Here is a 24,511-nt window from a genome sequence, read left to right as displayed (position 1 = left end):
AGAAATTTTGGAGACGCCTGGTCTATGATAATGTCACCGCTGTATGGGATTAGGAGATGCCGATCAGAGAGGCAACAATACTGCGGAATATGAGCAGCATTGTTGGCCCTCCACAGGAAGTAAAGGCTACGCCGTGGCAGTGCCAGCATCAGCAGATCGCTGGTTATTGATTGGCTATTTAAAGTATGTTGTTCACTTGGGAAAAAAAGTGTTCAATTAACCTGGAGTTCTGCTTTAAAGCTAAGCTTAAGGCAGATGTAAAAGACACAAACGTATACAGCTCTATACTCATTAAGACATCATTAAATGTATTTTTTGAATGTAACCTAACATTATTTTTTAATTATGTAAAGAAAAAAAAGAAAAAAAATACTGATGTAAAAATGGATAAAAAACTGGACTGAATAGAGAACTGATGTGAGCTGAATCCGCTTTTTCTTTGAACAAATGTGATTAAATGGATGACGGGGCCGTAATGATGTCATAATGATTACAGAGCTGTGTTATTTTGTATCTTTTCTATCTCCCTAGAGTTCAGCTTTAAGGTATTTTTAAATAATAACTCCACACATGCAGTCCCTTTATTTCCTATACCTTGCGGTCCCCCTTATATCAGTCCTCAGTGAGTTCTTTTCTCTTATAAAGCATCTGTGTAATTCATTCTGAAGATGTCGACCTTGCACCCAAGGGGGATAATTACTGGTGCTCGTTCGTTGCATGATCTGCTTACAAATCACTGATGTTTTCTTTCAACTTTTTACCGTGAAGACATTCAAAGAGGGGATTGCTGATCGCAGCTCCTGTCTCTTCTTCTCATTGCAGGGCAGCGCCAGCCGAGGGATGTGTATGGAGAACTGAGCCTCCTGGAAGCGCCATCTTTGCCCCGGCCTGTCAGTCAAGTCCTGGGCTTTGGAGATCCAGGAAGGGGGTCTTAGTCCCCTCTTCATGTCTGTCCAGCCTTTGGACATCAGGATGAACCTTCCTAGCCAATCTGGTGAGTGATCGGTCAAAAAATACTTGTAGTGGGGGGGATTTTGTCTTGAAGGCCTCATTGAGGTCCAAAGACTGGTGACCAAAAGAGACTTATGTCACATAGTTTTATTATCTTTTGATCTTGCCAGTAGACCCATTGCATTCCCACCTGACAGCTCAGTTTATTCTGCAGAAAAATCACACTGCAGCTTTCCTAAAGTTCAGGTCAGGCATGTACTGGCCATTGGGACTACCGGGAGTCTCCCGGTGGGCCGATGGCTCAGTGGGCCACTCTGATGTAAGGGGGCTGCTCATGGGACACTCTGATGCAAGGGGGTGCTGATGAGACACTTTGATGTAAGGGGGTGCTGATGGGACACTCTGATGTAAGGGGGTGCTGATGGGACACTCTGATGTAAGGGGGCTGGTAATGGGACACTCTGATGTAAGGGGGTGCTTATGGGACACTCTGATGTAAGGGGGCTGGTAATGGGACACTCTGATGTAAGGGGTGCTTATGGGACACTCTGATGCAAGGGGGTGCTGACAGGACACTCTGATGTAAGGGGTGCTGGTGGGACACTCTGATGTAAGGAGGTGCTGATGGGACACTCTGATGTAAGGGGGTGCTGATGGGAAACTCTGATGTAAGGGGGTGCTTATGGGACACTCTGATGTAAGGGGGCTGGTAATGGGACACTCTGATGTAAGGGGTGCTTATGGGACACTCTGATGCAAGGGGGTGCTGATGGGACACTCTGATGTAAGGAGGTGCTGATGGGACACTCTGATGTAAGGGGGTGCTTATGGGACACTCTGATTTAAGGGGGCTGGTAATGGGACACTCTGATGTAAGGGATGCTTATGGGACACTCTGATGCAAGGGGGTGCTGATGGGAAACTCTGATGTAAGGGGGCTGGTAATGGGACACTCTAATGTAACGGGTGCTTATGGGACACTCTGATGCAAGGGGGTGCTGATGGGACACTCTGATGTAAGGGGTGCTGATGGGACACTCTGATGTAAGGGGGCTGGTGATGGGACACTCTGATGTTAGGGGGTGCTGATGGGACACTCTGATGTAAGGGGGCTGGTAATTGGACACTCTGATGTAAGGGGTGCTGATGGAATACTCTGATGTAAGGGGGCTGGTAATGGGACACTCTGATGTAAGGGGTGCTGATGGGACACTCTGATGTAAGGGGGCTGGTAATGGGACACTCTGATGTAAGGGGTGCTGATGGGACACTCTGATGTAAGGGGGTGCTCATGGGACACTCTGATGTAAGGGGTGCTGATGGGACACTCTGATGTAAGGGGGTGCTGATGGGACACTCTGATGTAAGGGGGCTGGTAATGGTACACTCTGATGTAAGCGGTGCTGGTAATGGGACACTCTGATGTAAGGGGGCTGATAATGGGACACTCTGATGTAAGGGGTGCTGATGGGACACTCTGATGTAAGGGGGCTGGTAATGGGACACTCTGATGTAAGGGGTGCTGATGGGACACTCTGATGTAAGGGGGTGCTCATGGGACACTCTGATGTAAGGGGTGCTGATGGGACACTCTGATGTAAGGGGGTGCTCATGGGACACTCTGATGTAAGGGGTGCTGATGGGACACTCTGTTTTAAGGAGGCTGGTGATGGGACACTCTGATGTAAGGGAGTGCTGATGGGACACTCAAAATGTAAGTGGGCCGGTCTGGATGAAGTCCAGGGACAAATTTCTGTCCCAGTCCAGCCCTGGTTCAGGTTCATCATTCTCACGTAGGTGCAGCGTTTCTGTCATGCAAAATTCCCCCTGGGGTTTCTATGTCACTCATCCCAGAAGGCAAATCATAGGGTCACGCACATGCACAGAAAGGGTGCGAATGTCTCCCAGTTTATTGTCAGGGGTCTGCATGTAAGCAGGTAGGGCAGAGTAGCTCCCCTTTAATGGTGCTTTCTCCTGGGAGAAGGTAAGGAGCTCCTCTAAAAGCCAGGGAGGAAGAAGGGTGCAGGGCTCCAAAAAGAAGAGAGAAGGAACGAAAGTCAGGCTGATAGTTGCTGTCAAAATTGCAAAAAGAATGCCGGCAACTCGATTACTTCTTCTTAAATCTTTACTGAGCACAAACAGCAGTGCGACATCAAAATGCTAACATGTTTCGGCAAAAGCCTTTCTCATAGGCTCATCATGCTATGAGGAAGGCTTTTGCCAAAACATGTTAGCGTTTTGATGTCACACTGCTGTTTGTGCTCAATAAAGATTTAAGAAGTAGCAATCGAGTTGCCGGCATTCTTTTTCCAATTTTGGTGTATGGGACGCAATGGCCTGAGCACCGTTATTCAGCTCATCATCCTATAAACATGCGGTAGAGCTTGGGTGAGTTTTTGTCTACATGATAGTTGCTGTCACCCCCTGCTGAGGGAAAGCAGGGCACCAGGGGGATCCCCTTCTAGGATCCCTGGGAGCCGAGGCAAGGACATTCCACAGCAGAGTGGGAGGTGAGACTTTTGGGGCTTGGTTTTCCCAAGGCCCCCCCCATGGGAAGAAAGCTATGGCAGCTAGCCACTGGAAAGAGTGTAGATCAATCACTCTAATTGAGGGATCCACTTATCAAATAATGTACCTGTATGCCATTTGACTTTAAGTGGTTATACCTGCAAGTACAAGCAACTTTTGGCCTTTACAGGTGGCGGAAGGGGTCCCCCCACCACTCGCCATGGCCTCTCCAGACTCTACCGTCCAACCGGTGAGCTTGGAATGAAAGCCAGTGGTTCTACCAGCTTGCCATAGAGCTTGTCGAGGACCAGAAGGTCCCCAATAAGCTCTATGGTATAGGAAACCGGAAACAATAAGCATGTTTGTCACTTCCGGTTTTCCCATGTGTAAACAGCACCCATTTTTAAATATTGAAAGCATCTGATCATACCGATCTTGGTGTGATCAGATGCCTTTAAGGGCAGAGGAGACATCTGAGGTAATAGAAACTGGATGTCTCTATAAAGAGTACCTTTCACTGCCTATTGCTGTCACAAAATATGTATACATTCCTTGTGACAGCAATAAAAGTGATAAAAAAAAATATTAAAGAAACAGTGTGAAAATAAAATAAATAAATAAATAAACAAGCATTTTTAAAGTGCTTCATTCCCCCATGCACATATGCAAAGGTGAACACACACGTTGGTCCCAAGCGCATATGTAAAAGGCGAGAGCAGCAGAAGGCTGTCTCCCAGGGGCTCCACCCTAACATGTTGCGCCCACAAGGCAGGCTTACTCATAGTCTAAGTGAGCAAAGGATCAGGCAGGCTAGGTCACTCAGACATATCCTTCCTATCAAAAATGTCTCCACCCTAACATGTTTCACCCATGATGCAGGCTTACTCTTCTGCCCTGTACACACGGTTGGAATTTCCGACGGAAAATGTGCGATCAGATCGTGTTGTTGGAAAATCCGATTATGTGTGAGCTCCATCTGACTTTTTCCGTCGGAATTTCCAACACACAAAGTTTGAGAGCAGGATCTAAAATTTTCAAACAACAAAACCTGACCATTTAAATTCCGATTTTGTGTACACAATTCTGACGGACAAAGTGCCACGCATGCTCAGAATAAATTACGAGACTAAAGCTATTGGCTACTGGCCCGTTTATAGTCCCGACGTACGTGTTGTGCGTCACCTCATTAAGAACGATCGGATTTTCCGACAACTTTGTCCGACCGTGTGTATGCAAGACAAGTGTGGCACAAAATCCATTGTAAAAAATTTGATGTATTTTGTTGTCGAAATGTCCGACCGTGTGTACAAGGCATAAGTCTAAATGAGCAAAGGATCAGGCAAGCTAGGTCACTCAGACATATCTTCCTTTCTAAAATGTCTCCACTCTAACATGTTTCGCTCATGATGCTGGCCTACTCATAGTCTAAGTGAGCAAAGGATTAGGCAAGCTAGGTCAATCTCAGACAAATCTTCTTATCTAAAATGTCTCCGCCCTATCATGTTTCGCCCACAAGGCAGGCTTACTCATAGTCTAAGTGAGCAAAGGATCAGGCAGGTTAGGTCATTCAGACATATCCTTCCTATCAAAAATGTCTCCACCCAAACATGTTTCGCCCATGATGCAGGCTTACGCATAGTGTAAGTGAGCAAAGGATCAGGCAGGCTAGGTCACTCAGACATATCCTTCCTATCGAAAATGTCTCCACCCTAACATGTTTCGCTCATGATGCTGGCCTACTCATAGTCTAAGTGAGCAAAGGATTAGGCAAGCTAGGTCAATCTCAGACAAATCTTCTTATCTAAAATGTCTCCGCCCTATCATGTTTCGCCCACAAGGCAGGCTTACTCATAGTCTAAGTGAGCAAAGGTCCAGGCAGGCTAGGTCACTCAGGCATATCCTTCCTATGGAAAATGTCTCCACCCTAACATGTTTTGCCCACGATGCAGGCTTACGCATAGTGTAAGTGAGAAAAGGATCAGGCAAGTTAGGTCACTCAGACATATCCTTCCTATCAAAAATGTCTCCACCCAAACATGTTTCGCTCATGATGCAGGCTTACGCATAGTGTAAGTGAGCAAAGGATCAGGCAGGCTAGGTCACTCAGACATATCTTCTTATCTAAAATGTCTCCGCCCTGACATGTTTCGCCCACAAGGCAGGCTTACTCATAGTCTAAGTGAGCAAAGGTCCAGGCAGGCTAGGTCACTCAGACATATCCTTCCTATGGAAAATGTCTCCACCCTAACATGTTTTGCCCACGATGCAGGCTTACGCATAGTGTAAGTGAGAAAAGGATCAGGCAAGTTAGGTCACTCAGACATATCCTTCCTATCGAAAATGTCTCCACCCTAACATGTTTCGCCCATGATGCAGGCTTACGCATAGTGTAAGTGAGCAAAGGATCAGGCAGGCTAGGTCACTCAGACATATCCTTCCTATCGAAAATGTCTCCACTCTAACATGTTTCACTCATGATGCAGGCTTACGCATAGTGTAAGTGAGCAAAAGATCAGGCAGGCTAGGTCACTCAGACATATCTTCTTATCTAAAATGTCTCCGCCCTAACATGTTTTGCCCACAAGGCAGGCTTACTCATAGTCTAAGTGAGCAAAGGTCCAGGCAGGCTAGGTCACTCAGACATATCCTTCCTATGGAAAATGTCTCCACCCTAACATGTTTTGCCCACGATGCAGGCTTACGCATAGTGTAAGTGAGAAGAGGATCAGGCAAGTTAGGTCACTCAGACATATCCTTCCTATCGAAAATGTCTCCACCCTAACATGTTTCGCCCATGATGCAGGCTTACGCATAGTGTAAGTGAGCAAAGTATCAGGCAAGTTAGGTCATTCAGACATATTCTTCCCCATCTGGCGTGACCCTGTTTCCAATGCATTTCACACAAATTACAGGCTTACTCATAGTCTAAGCAAACAAAGGAGACGTAAAAGCCAGATATGGAATTTAATTGGATTGAGAAGTATTTTTCTTATACTGTCGATCACCTATCTTCAGTCCTGCCACATGGGAGGAATGGGAGGGGGTCGTATGCCCCTTTTATTTTCTTGTTTCAGCAAAACTGAGTGGGTGGGGGGGCAGTTTTGGCTGGACTAACCCTTTAAAAGGCATATACCATCATGGGTCAAAGCAGTAGTCATTGAATAAGCAAAATGCATAGCGGGTCCATTCTTGCAGTGTTGGGATTGGCGTCTCTTTGCTTTAATGACATGGCATTGTTATAGGACATGCATTGGTGACCTCCAGCGTGCATAGCTTTATTATCTCTGGATGATAATATTTAATTTTAGGCCTGACCTTGGATAGAGTTTTGTCTAAGGGACCCTGAAGAAGCAATATACTTCTATTAGCGTGTGACTTTTTCCTCCAGTTTATTCTGCTCTGGAGTGGACCCTGTGTTATTTATTTGGAAATATTAAATAACAGTACCTAAAGCCCAATTGTGCATTCCTGAGTAGAAAAGCCTGTCCTCTGCCAGCATGCTGTTTAAAAGGACCCTCGTTCTCTGTGTGGAAGCAGTGGTCTCTCAGCAGCATGCCCCCTGCAAGTCAGAGCTGGAACTCTTCTTCATTCATCAGGGAGATTGCACTTTGCTGATTGTAGAGCCTTAGATGCGACTCATCAGGAGGCAAGCTGGACCTCTGCAAAGAGACTACTGCTTCCTTCCACACTGAGAACAAGGATCCTTCTCTGCAGCATGCTGGAAGGGGACAGGCTTTTCTGTTCAGACTGTGGCTGCTTTTTTTTTTTTTTTTACAATCAAAGTAGACTGTGGCCTCTTTTTAACCACTTCAGCCCTGGAAGGTTTTACCCCCTTCCCGACCAGGCTATTTTTTGCGATACGGCACTGCGTTACTTTAACTGACCTTTGCGCAGTTATGTGACGTTGTACCCAAATAAAATTGACATCCTTTTTTTTCCACAAATAGAGCTTTCCTTTGGTGCTATTTGATCACCTCTGCGGTATTTATTTTTTGAGCTATAAACAAAAAAAGACAGACAATTTTCAAAAAAAAAAAAACAATATTTTTTACTTTTTGCTATAAAATACATCCAATAAAAAAATTAAAAAGAAAATTCTGTGATGTAATGCCTTCTTCCTTCTATTGAAAATCTGCTCGTGTACACCAGCCTCTGGGCGATTTTAGGGTTTTACGCTGTTGTATTTTAATTCAGACTAATGTAGTTTCTTTGTTGCCGATTGACTTCATCCTATTCCCTCTGTACCTAATACACGGTCCTACTCTACTATTGGTTTGTGTAACAATCTATGCTTATTGTACCATATTTCAATGATTTGCATTGTCCTTGTTGGTGCACACAATAAAACTTTAAATGAATAAAAAAAAAAAAAATTTCAAAAAATCTAATTTGTTTATCGGACAATTTATAAAAAAAATCCCAATTTTTTTACTTTCTGCTATAACACATATCCAATAAAAAAAATTAAAAATCTAATTTTTTCATCAGTTTAGGTCAATATGCATTTTGCTATAAATAGGAAATATTTCTGGACAGCTCCACTCCAAATAAATTGCCTTTTATAAAAAAAAAACATAGGATCAAAAATACATGCCACAGCAAAGTGGACAGAAAACTGACGCGTTTCACACTACATGCAGTGATCACTTGAGTAAGCTATACAGCTACGAGTAAGCCCTGTATGTAGTGTAAAACAGGTCAGATTTTCTGTTTGCTTTGCTTTGGCATGTATTTTTGATCTTGTGTTTTTTTGAATAAAAGGCAATTTTTTTGCAGCTGTCCAGAAATATGTCCTATTTATAGCAGAATACATATTGACCTAAACTGATGAAGAAATTCGATTTTTTTTAAATTTTTATTGGATATGTGTTATAGGAGAAAGTAAAAAATAAATTGGGATTTTTTTATTTTTTATTTTTTTCATAAATTGTCTGATAAAGACATTTTTTACTTTTTATTTTATTTTATTTTTTTATTCATTTAAAGTTTTATTGTGCACCAACAAGGAGAATACAAATCATTGAAATATGGTACACTAAGCATAGACTGTATACAGTTTATAGACTGTATAAATACGTCCTATTTATTGCTACATGCATTGCCAGCACCTGTGGCTTCTAAACTGGTGATGAGGTTTACCATTGTCCGACCTTCCTGACGCGGTTACACGCCCTCCTTCCCTATGTATTCTGCTACATGTTTTTGGTAAAAAAAAAAAAAAAAATTGCAATAAGTGTATATTGATTGGTTTGCGCAGAAGTTACAGCGTCTACAAACTATGGCATGTCTTTATGGACTGTTAAAAAAAATAATTAATTGTTTTTACTGGTAATGGCGGCGATCAGCGATTTTTAGCAGGAAATCGACATGGCGGCGGACAACTTGACACTTTTTGGGGTCCAGTGACACCAATACAGTGATCAGTGCTAAAAAAAAATAGCACTGTCCCTGTATAAATGGCACTGGCAGGGAAGGGGTTAACATCAGGGGCGATCAAAGGGTCAAGTGTGCTCCTAGGGAGTGCTTTCTAATTGGGTGTGTGTGTGGGGGGGGGGGGGGTGCTGTGACCGGAGGAAAACACAAGTTCTCCATTTTCCTCCCTCGCAGACCACCGTTCTGTTTTTCCTCTGAATGATCGCGGGTGGCGACCCGCTGATTGGCTTATGCTGTGTCCAATCACAGCACAGCGATCTGTGAACCAATCTGGGGGTGTCATTAACTTTGTATTTACCTCCACAGTGGTTCACAGAGGGTAGTGTGAACTGCCTGCGGGAGAGATGTGATGCGGGAATCGGCGCTGTAATCGCGCTGGTTCCCGCATCGCACAAATGTGAACCTAGGCTCAAAGCTGAAGTTTTAGCTGCTTAAATTTTGCCTTTCCTAGTTCTTCATTCCCCGCTCATCAACATGCTAATCACATTTCATACTCTATCTTAGGCTGGTGATGTCATCACTGGGTCTCTGTGCTTTTCTATGCCATGCAGGCAGAACCTTGCCACCATACTTCTCAGCAAACAGCAGGAGGAGTTAAGCAAATAATAACCGATGGCCGACCAGCCACCGCCATTATACCGCGGCAGGTCGGCACAATCTTGCGAACCATTGTAGCTGTACGCTGGCCCTTTAAATGCCTATAGCAGGCAGGCGTGCGCCCGCTGCATGGCGGGGGAACCGATGCGTGTGGCCGGCGGTCACGATGACTGATGGGCACGAGAGCCAAAACAGAGACGTGTGTGTGTGTGTAAACACACAAATCCCTGATCTGTGTGGAGAGGAGACAGATCGTGTGTTCCTACTAGCTAGGAACAACAATATGTCTCCTCCTCTAGTCAGTCCCCCCCCCCCCCCCACAGTTAGAAACACAAACATTTAACCCCTTGATCGCCCCCTAGTATTAACACCTTCCCTGCCAGTGACATTTACACAGTAATCAGTGCATTTTTATACCTCTGATCGCTGTGTAAATGTCAGTGGTCCCAAAATTGTGTCAGAAGTGTCCGATCTGTCCGCCGCAATGTCACAGTACCGCTAAAAATCACTGATCACCGCCATTACTAGTAAAAAAAAAAAATAATACTAATAAAAAAGCCACAACTCTATCCCATAGTTTGTAGACGCTATAACTTTTGCGCAAACCAATCAATATACCTTCAAAAAATATGTAGAAGAATATATATTAGCCAAAACTGATGAGGAAATTTGATTTTTAAAAACATTTTTGGGGATATTTATTACAGCAAAAAGTAAAAAAATATTGTTTTTAAAAAAAAAAAAAGCCTGCGGTTGAGACCCGGATTTACAGCCCCATTGGCTGCAGAGCCAATGGCTGGGGGTGTACACATGCCGCGATGCTGTGACAGGAATTGTACCCCCCTGGCACTGCTTACCTGTCAAATGCAACCCATTTAAGTTAATAGAGATGTTTTGCAATCGCAATTGGTAGTGCCAGCGTTGGGGCCGGATTATTTGCACTGCTTCCCGGGGTGGATGGTGCGTGGGGCATTTTCTTGCCATCCCTGTCACCTCTATCTCCTCCTTTCATATCTGATCACCCTGCCTGAGAAGTGCTGGCACAGGTCAGGCATTATTTTAATGACATGTTTTTGGAATGAAGTCTGGGCTATATATACCCGCGCTGTGTCTAATAATAAGCACATCTTGCTATTTGTGTGGGGAATTCGGAGTGACATCTTAATGACACTGTGCAGAGTCGCTCCCCGGCTCTTACCTAGGCTCTCGTCTGAATTTTCTCCGGATGGTATAAATAGACCTGTTTGGTGCTTACGGCATTATTAAGGCCTTATATACAGTAACAGGATTAAAGGGCAACAAGAACAGATATGCCTTATTTTTAGCGGGGTGGGATTGGAAGTAAACAGAGGAGGAACAGTGGGTGATAACCTGAAATCCTGCTCTAAAGTCATTTAAATCATGAAAATGAGAGAGATAGCAGAGAGAATTGAGGACTGGCTCCTTGCTTTTCCTATGGATGTATTTTTTTTTTTTTGGATCGGGTTAAAGCCTCTGTCAGTTTTTACTTACAGTGTACTGTTAGGGGAAATTTCCATTTACACAAAGATGCAACAGACAGTGAGAAGGAATACCTGCAAGTGGAGGGAATTTTCATTACAGACTAACCATTGTCAACTTTGTTACTCCCCCTAGGGCAGTGATGGCGAACCTTGGCACTCCAGATGTTTTGGAACTACATTTCCCATGATGCTCATCCACTCTGCAGTGTTGTTGAGCATCATGGGAAATGTAGTTCCAAAACATCTGGAGTGCCAAGGTTCACCATCACTAGTCTAGGGGGACCCTTGGAATAATATTTAAGCCATAAGGAACCTCTGCTGAAGATTAATTCATAAGGCATCAGTGGGAAGAATGCCCCTTACATTGGTGGTCAGTGGGAAGAATGGCCCTTACTTTGTTGATCAGTGGGAAGAATGTCCCCCTTACATTGGTAGTCAGTGGGAAGAATGCCCCTTACATTTGTGGTCAATGGGAAGAATGCCCCTTACTTTGTTGATCAGAGGGAAGAATGCCCCTTAGATTGGTGATCAGTGGGAAGAATGCCCCTTAGATTGGTGATCAGTGGGAAGAATGCCCCTTACTTTGTTGATCAGTGGGAAGAATGCCCCTTACATTGGTGATCAGTGGGAAGAATGCCCCTTAGATTGGTGATCAGTGGGAAGAATGCCCCTTACTTTGTTGATCAGTGGGAAGAATGCCCCTTACATTGGTGGTCAGTGGGAAGAATGCCCCTTACATTGGTGATCAGTGGGCAGAATTCCCCTTACATTTGTGGTCAGTGGGAAGAATGCCCCTTACATTGGTGATCAGTGGGAAGAATGCCCCTTACATTGATGGCCAATGGGAAGAATGGTCCTTACATTGGTGATCAGTGGGAAGAATGCTCTTACATTGGTGATCAGTGGGAAAAATGTCCCTTACACTGGTGATCAGTGGGAAGAATGCCCCTTAGATTGGTGATCAGTGGGAAGAATGCCCCTTACTTTGTTGATCAGTGGGAAGAATGCCCCTTACATTGGTGGTCAGTGGGAAGAATGCCCCTTACATTGGTGATCAGTGGGCAGAATTCCCCTTACATTGGTGGTCAGTGGGAAGAATGCCCCTTACATTGGTGATCATTGGGAAGAATGCCCCTTACATTGATGGCCAATGGGAAGAATAGTCCTTACATTGGTGATCAGTGGGAATAATGCTCTTACATTGGTGATCAGTGGGAAGAATGCCCCTTACATTGGTGATCAGTGGGTAGAATGCCCCTTAGATTGGTGATCAGTGGGAAGAATGCCCCTTAGATTGGTGGTCAGTGGCAAGAATGCCCCTTACATTGATGGTCAGTGGGAAGAATGCCCCTTACATTGGTGATCAGTGGGAAGAATGCCCCTTAGATTGGTGATCAGTGGGAAGAATGCCCCTTAGATTGGTGGTCAGTGGGAAGAATGCCCCTTACATTGGTGATCAGTGGGAAGAATGTCCCTTACATTGATGATCAGTGGGAAGAATGCTCTTACATTGGTGGTCAGTGGGAAGAATGCCCCTTACATTGGTGATCAGTGGGAAGAATTCCCCTTACATTGGTGATCAGTGGGAAGAATTCCCCTTACATTGGTGATCAGTGGGAAGAATGCCCCTTACATTGGTGATCAGTGGGAGGAATGCCCCTTACATTGGTGATCAGTGGGAAGAATGCCCCTTACATTGGTGATCAGTGGGAGGAATGTCCCTTACATTGGTGATCAGTGGGAAGAATGCCCCTTACATTGGTGATCATTGGGAAGAATGTCCCTTAGATTGGTGATCAGTGGGAGGAATGTCCCTCACATCTTAATCTATGGGCAGGTGGATGTGTTAACGGAGAAGTGTCCATTTAAATATGATGACCTCCAAGTTAGTCTAGGTCTGAAAAAAACAAAACAAGGCCTAAACGAGACAGAACTGAGGTGATTGGATGTAAACAGACACACATACGTTTATATCTACCTGGCCTTAGACTTAACATGGGTCTGTCACTAGAAGATTACTTAGGCTGCATTCATACTATAGCATTTTGTAAACGAGTCAAAAAACACTTGTCACACTTGCAGTGCCATTCATAGTTAATGGCACCCCAGATGTGGCAGGCAGAACGCTGCAGGGTTTTCTTTTTTTGCGTAAAAACAAAAAACGGAATAAACATGGAGTTAAAAACACGTGAAGCTCAAAAAAGGGCAGTAGCTCATTTGCCCCGTTCGTCATGCATAGGACAGGCCATTAAACTGAATGGGCTGGGCTGCCCTATGCTTGTAGCATGACAATGCATTAAAAAATTTGCATATGTGTGACGCTCGGTGTCGCACGTCACAGTGTGAATCAGGCTGAATATGGATTAGGCCACATTCACACCCGAGCTGGGCAATTTTTAGGCGTTTTCGGGCTGTTTTGCAAATGTGTATACGAACGGTTTAAAAGTGCATTTTAAGTGTTTTTTACATGCGTATTCGCGCTTGGTGCGTTTTTGTTTTAGCCAAGGGAAAGCACCAGGGGGTAGGAGATCAGTTCTTGCAGGCTAATAAAGATGCCTAAAAACACGCTTTTTTAGGCGTTCCCAGTTAAGTTTATGAAGTCATCAATTCCCATTTATGCGTAAAAGCAGCTCATGTAGCTTTTGGAGAGTTGGGTGATTTTCAGGTATTTGACGTTTTTTTTCGTGCCGTTTTGCGTTTATCGCATTTTAAGTGTTTAACATGTGTATTCAAGCATTATGCATTTTTTTTTTAGCCAATGAAAAGCACTGGGGGGGGGGGCGGGATCAATACTTACAGGCTAAACAGCGGCGGGAAAAAAAAGCGCAAAAGTACTTGATTTCCGCGTTTTCAGGTGTATCCACTCAAGTCTATGGGGCTAAAGATGCCTGATTCTGTCTCACACCGATGCAGTGCGAATTGGGTGTGAATTTAAAGCGGTACAAGGTGCGAATTTGCATTGCAATTTTTTTCCACAGTGCGAATTCAGCATAGCATGTGCGTTTTCCATGCAGATTTAGTGCAAATTTGCAAGGGGAGTGGTCACATCTGCAATTTTATTTTCTCTAAAGTCTAGGCAAAAAAAAAAAAAACGTTCGCAGTGATGTGAACACCGGACTGCGATTTCAGTCCGGTCCTATAGAAGTCGATGGAGCTGAAATTTGCACCGCACTAATCTCACACGGGACCCTTTTTTTTAACCGGATCAAATTCGCACCACATATATGTGAACAGCCTTCATTGCAAATAATCCTTTTTTTTTTTTTTCATGACATGCAAATCTATGCTTTTCCGATCGCATCTGATCCGCATAGAATTCCGCGGCTGAGTGTTTTAGAGCTACATTACGCTCGTGGGGCACAATAATTGACATACGCGCTGTGATTTTTTTTTTTCGATTGATGTGCATTTATTTCAAACGGTATAAAATCTGCAAACAATCAAAGAGCCAAAGCTTCCCTTTTTGATCGATTTAAACTCCGCTTTGATCAGATTCAGGCAAACAGAGTTGATCGGCCAGGGCGTAAAATGATTGATCGTTTTTTTTTGCATCGATTGGCATGCACTGTTAATAAATTTGCGTATTGCGATTCGATTATACGGTGGAAACAGAGATGCGATCGGAAGTTATAATAGATTTCTAACTATTGAAATCCACTTCTCTGTGTGCCATAGTGGGTTTGTCAATTATAGATAGATTATTGCTATTGGGAGGGATCGATCAAAGCATGTATGGCCACACGCTGTGTGCAGAGTGCGATAACCCGTAGCAACCAATCAGATTGGGACTTATCGGCGTTGACATATTTTGGTTCCTGCTATGTGTGTGTAGTCGTTGTATTCTAGACGATCTATTGTTATCGCTGTGCTTGGTCTTGTCTGTTTGTATGTCTGTGGTCCCCCCCCCCAGTCTGTGTCTGTTGTGACACTTGTGCTGTGTTATTCCTGAGCAGTCCTTCCTTATCCCCCTGCAGCGCTCTCCTTTCTCCCTCTCCCTCGTTCTCTCTCTCCCATCTATTTATATCTGACTCCTCCTCTCCTGTTCTATTTCAGTCGCTCTACTGCAGAACCTTCCACTTGCATCCCAGCGCCGCTCACTAGGCAGAAGGGGGAGGGCAGGGTACAGGCCTAACAAAAACCTCCTCGCCACCTCCAGGCTCTGCCACCCCCCTAGGCTCGCCGCCACGTCCCTCTCTTCTTCTTCTTCTTTTTTTTTTTTTTTTGGCGATGGATTATGCGAGCTCTATGCCTACGCCGAGTCGCTGTTAAAGAAGAAGCCAAAGTAGTCGGAGTTGCTGGGAAGCGGGGACAGGCGTTGTTGGGGGGGTGGGGGGGGGATAGGGGAGGGGAGGTCGGCTGGTAAGCTTGGCAGCGGAGAGGGGTCCGGGAATGTTGCTGCTTCCCCGAGCCCTGGCGCTGCCTGACATGCTGCAGACTATTTATGAGACCGAGCCCTGCGTGTCCTCTGCAGATGGTGTTAAGGGGCGAGAGCCAGCGTTGGAGCTCCTGAGCCGGGCACAGGGGCACATCATGCCCACCGCAGGTGAGATGACTTTCCAGACTTCACTCGTAGGGAGCCCCTCTGTCTCCCATCCAATCACAGACATCCCTAATAAGTAGGCACTTGCATCGTCTTACCTGGAAAAAAAGTTGTCCTCATCCAGGTGGTGTACCAACCATCCCATAGCTGTTCTTTAGAGTTTGGTGCCCCCAGCATCCTTCATCCCTCCTGGTCTTGTCTACTCTGCACATCACCTGCATGCCCAATGCTTCTTCTCCCTTGTGTCTGCCTTCACTTGCTGCACTTTGTCATGAAGTCTTAGATTCCCTCTTCTTCATTGATCAATGCTTACTGTCACATCTACAGTACAGAGAAAAGTCTGCCTGCCTTAGTGTCAACTTTACCCAGCAAAGCCTCTATTGTTCTCTATGAATGGCACACAGGTACCATCCGTGATGTCCATTTATCTCATCCACTTCATGTACAGAGGTCTGGACACATGCCTACCACTTCCTCACAATGCATTGCTGCCACTGGCTTGCATCTGGTCACCTCCTTCTAATACACAGACAACAGGACCTTCTCCTTATATACAAACATCAGAATCTACTCACCTCCTTCTAATCCAAGGAGATCAGGACCCTCTCACCTTCTCCTTATATACAAACATCAGGATCTACTCACCTCCTTCTAATAGTAGGAGATCAGGACCCTCTCACCTTCTCCTTATATACAAACATCAGGATCTACTCACCTCCTCCTACTACAATGAGATCAGGACCCTCTCACCTTCTCCTTATGTACAGTCTTCAGGACCTCTCACCTTCTCCTTTATATACAGTCATCAGGACTTTTCATCTTCTCCTTATATACGGTCATTAGGACCTTTCACCCTTTCCTTGTATACAAACATCGGGATCTACTCACCTCCTTCTAATACAAGGAGATCAGGACCTCTCACCTTCTCCTTATATACAGGTATTAGGACCTCTCACCTTCTCCTTATGTACAGTCATTGGGACCTCACCTTCTCCTTATATACAAACATCAGGATCTACTCACCTCCTTCTAATACAAAGAGATCAGGACCCTCTCACCGTCTCCTTATGTACAGTCATCAGGGCCTCTCATCTTCTGTATATTTACAGTCATCGGGATCTACTCACCTTATCCTTCTAATACACAGACATCAGGACCTCTCAGCTTCTTCTAATACACAGATATCAGGACTAACTCAGCTCCTCCTAATACGTAGATGTCAGGACCTCTTACCTTCTCTTTCTAATACACAGAGATCAGGACCTCTCACCTTCTCCTTATATACAAAAAAACAAGACTTACTTTCCCCATTCATATACACAGACATCAGGACTTCTCTCTTTCCTCTAATACACAAACATCAGGACCTTGCACTTTCTCCTAATAGAAACACCAGGACCTCTAACCTCCTAATACAGAAACATCAGGACCTCTCACCTTCTTCCAATACACAGATACCAGGGCCCCTCACCACCTCCCAATACACAGACATAAAGACCTTTCACCTTCTTCTTATATACAAACATCAGAGCCCCTTCACCGTCTTTTAATACACAGACATCAGGACCCCTGATCTCATTTTAATGCACAGACATCAGGACCCTTCACCTCCTTCTAAAATACAGACATCAGGACCTCTGACCATATCCTTATATACAGACATCAGGACCATCTCACCTCCAAGATATCTTACTTTAATACATGGCACCATGATACATGCATATTCAGTAAGGCAGTACGTGTGTATTCAGTAAGGCAATACATATACTGTATATTCGGTAAGGCAATACAGGTATATTTAAAAAGGCAGTATGTATATGTTCAGTAAAGCAGTACATGCATTTTCAGTAAGTCAATAAGGGTATATTCAGTAAGGCAGTACATGTACTGTATATTAAGTAATGCAATACAGGTATGTTCAGTAAGGCAGTACGCATACATTCATTAAGGCACTACATGTACAATATATTCAGTAAGACAATACAGGTATATTTAGTAAGACAGTACATGTAATGTATATTCAGTAATGCAATGCCGATATATTCAGTAAGCCAATACAGGTATATTCAGTAAGGCAGTACTTGCACATTATATTCAGTAAGGCAGTACAGGTATATTCAGTAAGGCAGTACAGCTATATTCAGTAAGAGAGTACAGGTATATTCAGTAAGGCAGTACAGCTATATTCAGTAAGACAGTACAGGTATATCCAGTAAGGCAGTACAGCTATATTCAGTAAGACAGTACAGGTATATTCAGTAAGGCAGTACAGGTATAATCAGTAAGGCAGTACAGGTATAATCAGTAAGGCAGTACAGGTATAATCAGTAAGGCAGTACAGGTATATGCAGTAAGGCAGTACAGGTATATGCAGTAAGGCAGTACAGGTATATGCAGTAAGGCAGTACAGGTATATGCAGTAAGGCAGTACAGCTATATTCAGTAAGGCTGGATTCACACCTATGCATTTTTAGTCCTTTTTGCATTTTGCAGATTTGCACTACAGAACATGTTCCATAGGAAACCATGTTGAATGGACTGTGGTGCAAATCTGCAAAATGCAAAAAGCACTAAAAATGCATAAGTGTGAATCCAGCCTTAGGCAGTACAGGTATATTCCGTAAGGCAGTACAGGTATATTCAGTAAGGCAGTACAGCTATATGCAGTAAGGCAGTACAGGTGTATTCAGTAAGAGAGTACAGGTATATTCAGTAAGGCAGTACAGGTGTATTCAGTAAGAGAGTACAGGTATATTCAGTAAGAGAGTACAGGTATATTCAGTAAGGCAGTGCAGGTATATTCAGTAAGGCAGTATAGGTATATTCAGTAAGGCAGTACAGGTATATTCAGTAAGACAGTACAGGTATATTCAGTAAGGCAGTACAGGTATATTCAGTAAGGCAGTACAGATATATTCAGTAAGGCAATACAGGTATATTCAGTAAGGCAGTACAGGTATATTCAGTAAGACAGTACAGGTATAATCAGTAAGACAGTATAGGTATATTCAGTAAGGCAGTACAGGTATATTCAGTAAGGCAGTACAGGTATATTCAGTAAGGCAGTACAGGTATATTCAGTAAGACAGTACAGGTATATTCAGTAAGGCAGTAGAGGTATATTCAGTAAGACAGTACAGATATATTCAGTAAGGCAGTACAGGTATATTCAGTAAGACAGTACAGGTACATTCAGTAAGACAGTACAGGTATATTCAGTAAGGCAGTACAGGTATATTCAGTAAGACAGTACAGGTATATTCAGTAAGGCAGTACAGGTATATTCAGTAAGGCAGTACAGGTATATTCAGTAAGGCAGTACAGGTATATTCAGTAAGACAGTACAGGTATATTCAGTAAGGCAGTACAAGTACTGTATATTCAGTAAGGCAGTACAAGTACTGTATATTCAGTAAGGCAGTACAGGTATATTCAGTACAGGTATATTCAGTAAGGCAGTACAGGTATATTCAGTAAGGCGGTACAAGTACTGTATATTCAGTAAGGCAGTACAGGTATATTCAGTAAGGCAGTACAGGTATATTCAGTAAGGCAGTACAGGTATATTCAGTAGGGCAGTACAGGTATATTCAGTAAGGCAGAACAGGTATATTCAGTAAGGCAGTACAGGTATATTCAGTAAGGCAGTACAAGTACTGTATATTCAGTAAGGCAGTATAGGTATATTCAGTAAGGCAGTACAGGTATATTCAGTAAGGCAGTACAGGTATATTCAGTAAGGCAGTACAAGTACTGTATATTCAGTAAGGCAGTACAGGTATATTCAGTAAGACAGTACAGGTATATTCAGTAAGGCAGTACAAGTACTGTATATTCAGTAAGGCAGTAGAGGTATATTCAGTAAGGCAGTACAGGTATATTCAGTAAGGCAGTACAAGTACTGTATATTCAGTAAGGCAGTAAAGGTATATTCAGTAAGACAGTACAGGTATATTCAGTAAGGCAGTACAGGTATATTCAGTAAGGCAGTACAAGTACTGTATATTCAGTAAGGCAGTACAGGTATATTCAGTAAGACAGTATAGGTATATTCAGTAAGGCTGTACAGGTATATTCAGTAAGGCAGTACAAGTACTGTATATTCATAAGGCAGTATAAGTATATTCAGTAAGACAGTACAGGTATATTCAGTAAGGCTGTACAGGTATATTCAGTAAGGCAGTACAAGTACTGTATATTCAGTAAGGCAGTGGCCACAGCAGCAGAGTTGTGCAAAGTATACTTACTAGAGATTAGCACTGGTAGGCATTCCCCTGCCATACTAATGCAAACCCCGCCTAGGTCCTCCAACATCAGGTAGATGCTTCAAAAAGGGCAAACATTGCCATTTGACTTATCCTCTGACTGCAAATCCCTGCCTTCAAATGAATGCTATGAAGTTGGCAGTAGTATTTACCCCTCCGACACCTTGGGGACATGTCAGCTTCTGCACATGTCACTGGTGATCAGATAGAGGAGTACCTTGGCCCATTCACTTGATGCAAAAAGATTTATGTTTTCTTTTAACCACTTAAACCCTGGCCCATTTGGCTGCCCAAAGACCAGAGCACTTTTTGCGATTCGACACTGCGTCGCTTTAACTGACAATTGCGCGGTCGTGCAACATAGCTCCCAAACAAAATTGAGAAACTTTTTTCCCCACAAATAGAGCTTTGTTTTGGTGGTATTTGATCATCTCTGCGTTTTTTACTTTTTGCGCTGTAAACAAAAAAATAGCAACAATATTGAAAAAAAAAGCATTATATTTGACATTTTGCTATAATAAATATCCCCCAAAAATATATTAAAAAAAAATTTTTTCCTCAGTTTAGGCCGATACGTATTCGTCTACATATTTTTGTTAAAAAAATCGCAATAAGCGTTTATTGATTGGTTTGCGCAAAAGTTTTTGTGTCTACAAAATAAAGGATAGTTTTATGGCATTTTTATTAATCATTTTTTCTTTTTACTAGTAATGCCGTTGATCAGCGATTTTTATCATGACTGCGACATTATGGCGGACACATCCGACATTTTTGACACATTTTTGGGACCATTGTCATTTATACACCAATCAGTGCTATACAAATGCACTGATTCCTGTGTAAATGACACTGGCAGTGAAGAGGTTAACCACTAGGGGGCAGTGTAGGGGTTAAGTATGTCCTGGGGAGTGATTCTAACTGTGGGGGGGCGTGGCTACTTGTGACACATCACTGATCTCTGCTCCCGATCAAAGCAGAGAGCAGAGATCAGTGACACTGTCGCTAGGCAGAATGGGGAGATGCTTGTTTACATTAGCATCTCCCCGTTCTTCCTCCCCGTGAGGCGATCGCGGGTATCCCAGGGGTGATCGAGTCACCCGACTCACGGAGGTCCCACCGACTCACGGAGGTCCCACCGACTCACGGAGGTCCCAGCCGGCGCACACGTGATGGCACGGCGGCAAATTTAAAGGGACGTACTGCCATTCTGCCGACGTACATCAGCATGCGCCGGTCGGGAACCAGTTAAAGCACCTGTTTATCATGGAGACTATGTGACCTAGCACATCAGCATGGCAATGGACCACAGGGGTGCCTGACGTACTGTCATTTTAGGTTGGAGTTCATCTATGTTTTTATTCAATATAAAAAAATATTACAAGTAAAAGAAAAAAAAACGTATTGCGCTACTTCACCGTATCCTTGTGTAATAAGTCAGTGATGGTATAAACCCGCACCTTCAAATACACCTCCAAATTTGCAGAGTACATTCCTTCTGTCTTGTGATAATACACAGACATAACAACGTGTGCCTTTCCTTCCCCAATACACAGACACCAGGGTCCTATATATCCTATAGCTGTCTATTTCTTCCATTTTCTGTGCTGTGCAGTCCTTTGTGTGTATGTAAACTGATCATTACAGCGCACATACATGCAAAATGGCACAAACATGTGCCGTAGATTGTGTGTGATGTGTGACGGCCTATATTTAATTTCAGCTGTGTATTTTTAGCTTTACTGATGTCTGCAGACTAGTGGAATGCTGCATGAATGCTGCACTCCCATGCTGATCCGCCTCCTTGTGTGTGGATATAAATACATCAATAAAGATATATATATATATATATATATATATATATATATATATATATATATATATATATATATATATATATATATATATACATACATATTTTCCTTGTGGATGTGTCTTGTTGAACAGCATTCCAGGATCTCAAAATAGTTTAAAGGTAGATCAAAGCAGCACTGTTAGTCATGAAATAAGACTGTCACTTTGTTGTTAATAAAGTTGTCTAATTCAGTTTCTCGAAAGTACATTTCTGCAATGGATGGCTAGGATTTTCTGTTCTGACAGTATATATGGGTGTGTGCACTATACAGGTTATAAGGGAAGTCTCCACTCTATATACTCTATATACTCAGTTGATTCCCCCCCAATAAGTTATCTCAACCTTTAGGCATGGGAGTAGGACACTACTGATGTAGAACCAGAAGACTGGTCCAAGTGGATTGATTGGGCGTATAAGGGTCTTTTTTATTTAATTCTGGTAGAGGTTATTTTAAAATGTTCACCAGATGACACTTTGTATCATCTAGACCAGTCTTTTTTACCGTTTTAACCACGATAAACCCTTTAAAACAACTCTCCGGTCTCAGAGAACCTCTGCTAATAAGTGCTATATCTACAGCTGTCTTATGGTATATTAGTATGAAGACCACTGTGGACAGTGCTACTTACATTTGTGGTCTTTGGGAGAAACCCTACCCCCCCACCCCCCATTAGAGATAGCTAAAAAGATCATTGTTGTCAGCGGGTATTTATTTGAGAGATAGAAATTGCTCATGTAACCCCTAGGAACTCCTGGAGAAACCCTAAGCCCTTGTACACACGGTCGGAGATTCCGACAACCAAATCCGTCGGAGTAATTCGGACAGATTAATTCCGGAAGAGGTCCGGAAGTGATGTTGCATACACGCGGTTGGACTAAGTTGTCGGAAAATCCGATTGTACATAACGTGATGACGTTATTTCATTAAGACGGGACTACGTTCAGGCTAGTAGCCAATAGCTTTGGTCTAGGAATTTGATCTGAGCATGCATGGCACTTTGTCCGTCGGAGTAGGCTACACATGATCGGAGTATGTCCGATAGGAGCATTTTGTCTGAAAATTTTACTGGCAGGTTGGAAAACTTGGTCCGTCGGATATTCCGATGGAAACAGTCCGATGCAGACCACACACAGTCGGAATATCCGACAAAACGGTCCGATAGGAAACATTCCGTCGAAATCTCCGACCGTGTGTACAAGGGCTAAGGTTCTACAGAACCCTTGTTGAGAGTTGCTGATGTAGACCAGGAGTCTCCAAACAAAGGGCCAGTTTTTTTGTTCTTCAGACTTTATAGTGATCAGACTGTGGCTAGGGGGGGTATAAATTTTCCTGGCATCAGTGGGAGTAAGCATCACATTTGGTATAAGGCAGAGGAATAGTGCCCCATTGCTAATGTCAGTGGGAGGAATTGTGCCCCATCATTGGTATCATTGCGAGGAAGAGTGCCCTATTGCTGGCATCAATGGGAGAAATGGTGCACCATTGTTGGGAATTGCTGATTTAGACCAGGGTCTCCAAACTTTATAAACAAAGGGCCATTTTTTTTGTCCTGAGACTTTATAGTGATTGGACTGGGGCTAGCGGGAGTATACATTTTTCCTGCCATCAGTGGGAGTAAACATCACATTTGGTATTAGGCGGAGGAACAGTGCCCTATCGCTGGTGTTAGTGGGAGGAATTGTGCCCCATCGTTGGTATCATTGGGAGTAATAATTTCCCTATTATTGGTGTCAATTGGAAAAATGGTACCCCATTGTTGATGTCAGTTGGCAGAACAGTGTCTCATATCAGTGGAAGTAATAGTGCCCCAAAGGCCGGATAAAGTCAAGAGCCGCATGGAAACCACGGATGCAGAAAATGTATCCTGACTCCTCTCACAACTGCTTTAGACAGCTTGGCCAAAGAGGGGATACGTTTCAAGTATGGTGGCAATATCCAAAGGTGCAGGTTTTAGATGTGTCTTTGGACTCATATGCGCAGTTACAGGTATAAACATACTGACAACCATCTGGGATTACTCTACTGAATAAACATACGCCAGATATCCCGAAGACCTTTCAGAGACTCATATTCTTTGTTTGCTTAGCCGCGAGGATAGACATTGCTAAGACATCCAAAATATTCATGATAAGCTTGGAATTTTTGAAGAATTACCTATCTTGCATTATGATCTGCAAAAAAATAAAAAAATAGCCAGTATAACAGTGCCATATTCCATAACTAATAACAAACGAGCAATCTTTGAGAGGACAAAGGAATCCTGGGCTAGATATATCCAACTTTTTCCATGGTTTCAGTAGACGTGAGGCTGACCTTTTGGGGCATCTTGCCTTGAAGGCTAAGGGAGTATACAAGGCACATGGGCTGGAGGATGGCATGTTTCAACAGCATAACCCTGTATAGGTGACTGACAGCGGTTCACCTTAATGCTGAGACTTATAGCATAAATTTTAAGCAGACAATGTATGATTGTAGATCCAGCTTTATTGAAAAGTGTTGGTCTTTATTCGTGAGCACAAGGTTTCTCAACCAGGGTTCCTCCAGAGGTTGCTAGGGATTCCTTGAGCAATGAACCAATTTTTGCCTCTTAGCCCTTGTACACACGGTCGGGCATTCTGACAACCAAATCCGTTGGATTTTGGCCGACGGATTTTGTCCGAAACTGTTGCATACACACGGTCGGACAAAGTTGTCGGAAAATCCGATTGTACATAACGTGATGACGTTATTTCGTTACGACTGGACTACGTTCAGGCTAGTAGCCAATAGCTTTGGTCTAGGAATTTGATCTGAGCATGCGTGGCACTTTGTCCATCGGAGTAGGCTACACATGATCGGAGTATGTCCGATCGGAGCATTTTG

The 24,511-nt window shown here is 43.4% G+C and overlaps 1 protein-coding gene across 8 annotated transcripts in view; it reads left to right on the top strand.

Moving 5' to 3' along the window:
• HDAC5 (histone deacetylase 5) overlaps positions 1–24,511 on the top strand; it is a 163,123-nt gene that overhangs the window by 54,040 nt on the left and 84,572 nt on the right. For 7 of the 8 annotated variants that reach the window (XM_077460033.1, XM_077460031.1, XM_077460034.1 and 4 more), the window contains exon 1: positions 15,329–15,534. In XM_077460033.1, the coding sequence (XP_077316159.1) occupies positions 15,381–15,534 (154 nt within the window). In that variant the 5' untranslated portion in view covers positions 15,329–15,380. Of the gene's footprint in view, positions 1–822; positions 995–15,328; positions 15,535–24,511 lie in introns of those variants that run through there. The other variant, XM_077460038.1, reaches the window with a different exon arrangement.

Source organism: Lithobates pipiens, unplaced genomic scaffold (assembly GCF_037356315.1).
Source record: "Lithobates pipiens isolate NorthernLeopardFrog02 unplaced genomic scaffold, aLitPip1_a1.2 Scaffold_28, whole genome shotgun sequence".
Taxonomy (NCBI): Eukaryota; Metazoa; Chordata; class Amphibia; order Anura; family Ranidae; genus Lithobates; species Lithobates pipiens.
This window is presented reverse-complemented; position numbering and strand designations above follow the sequence as displayed.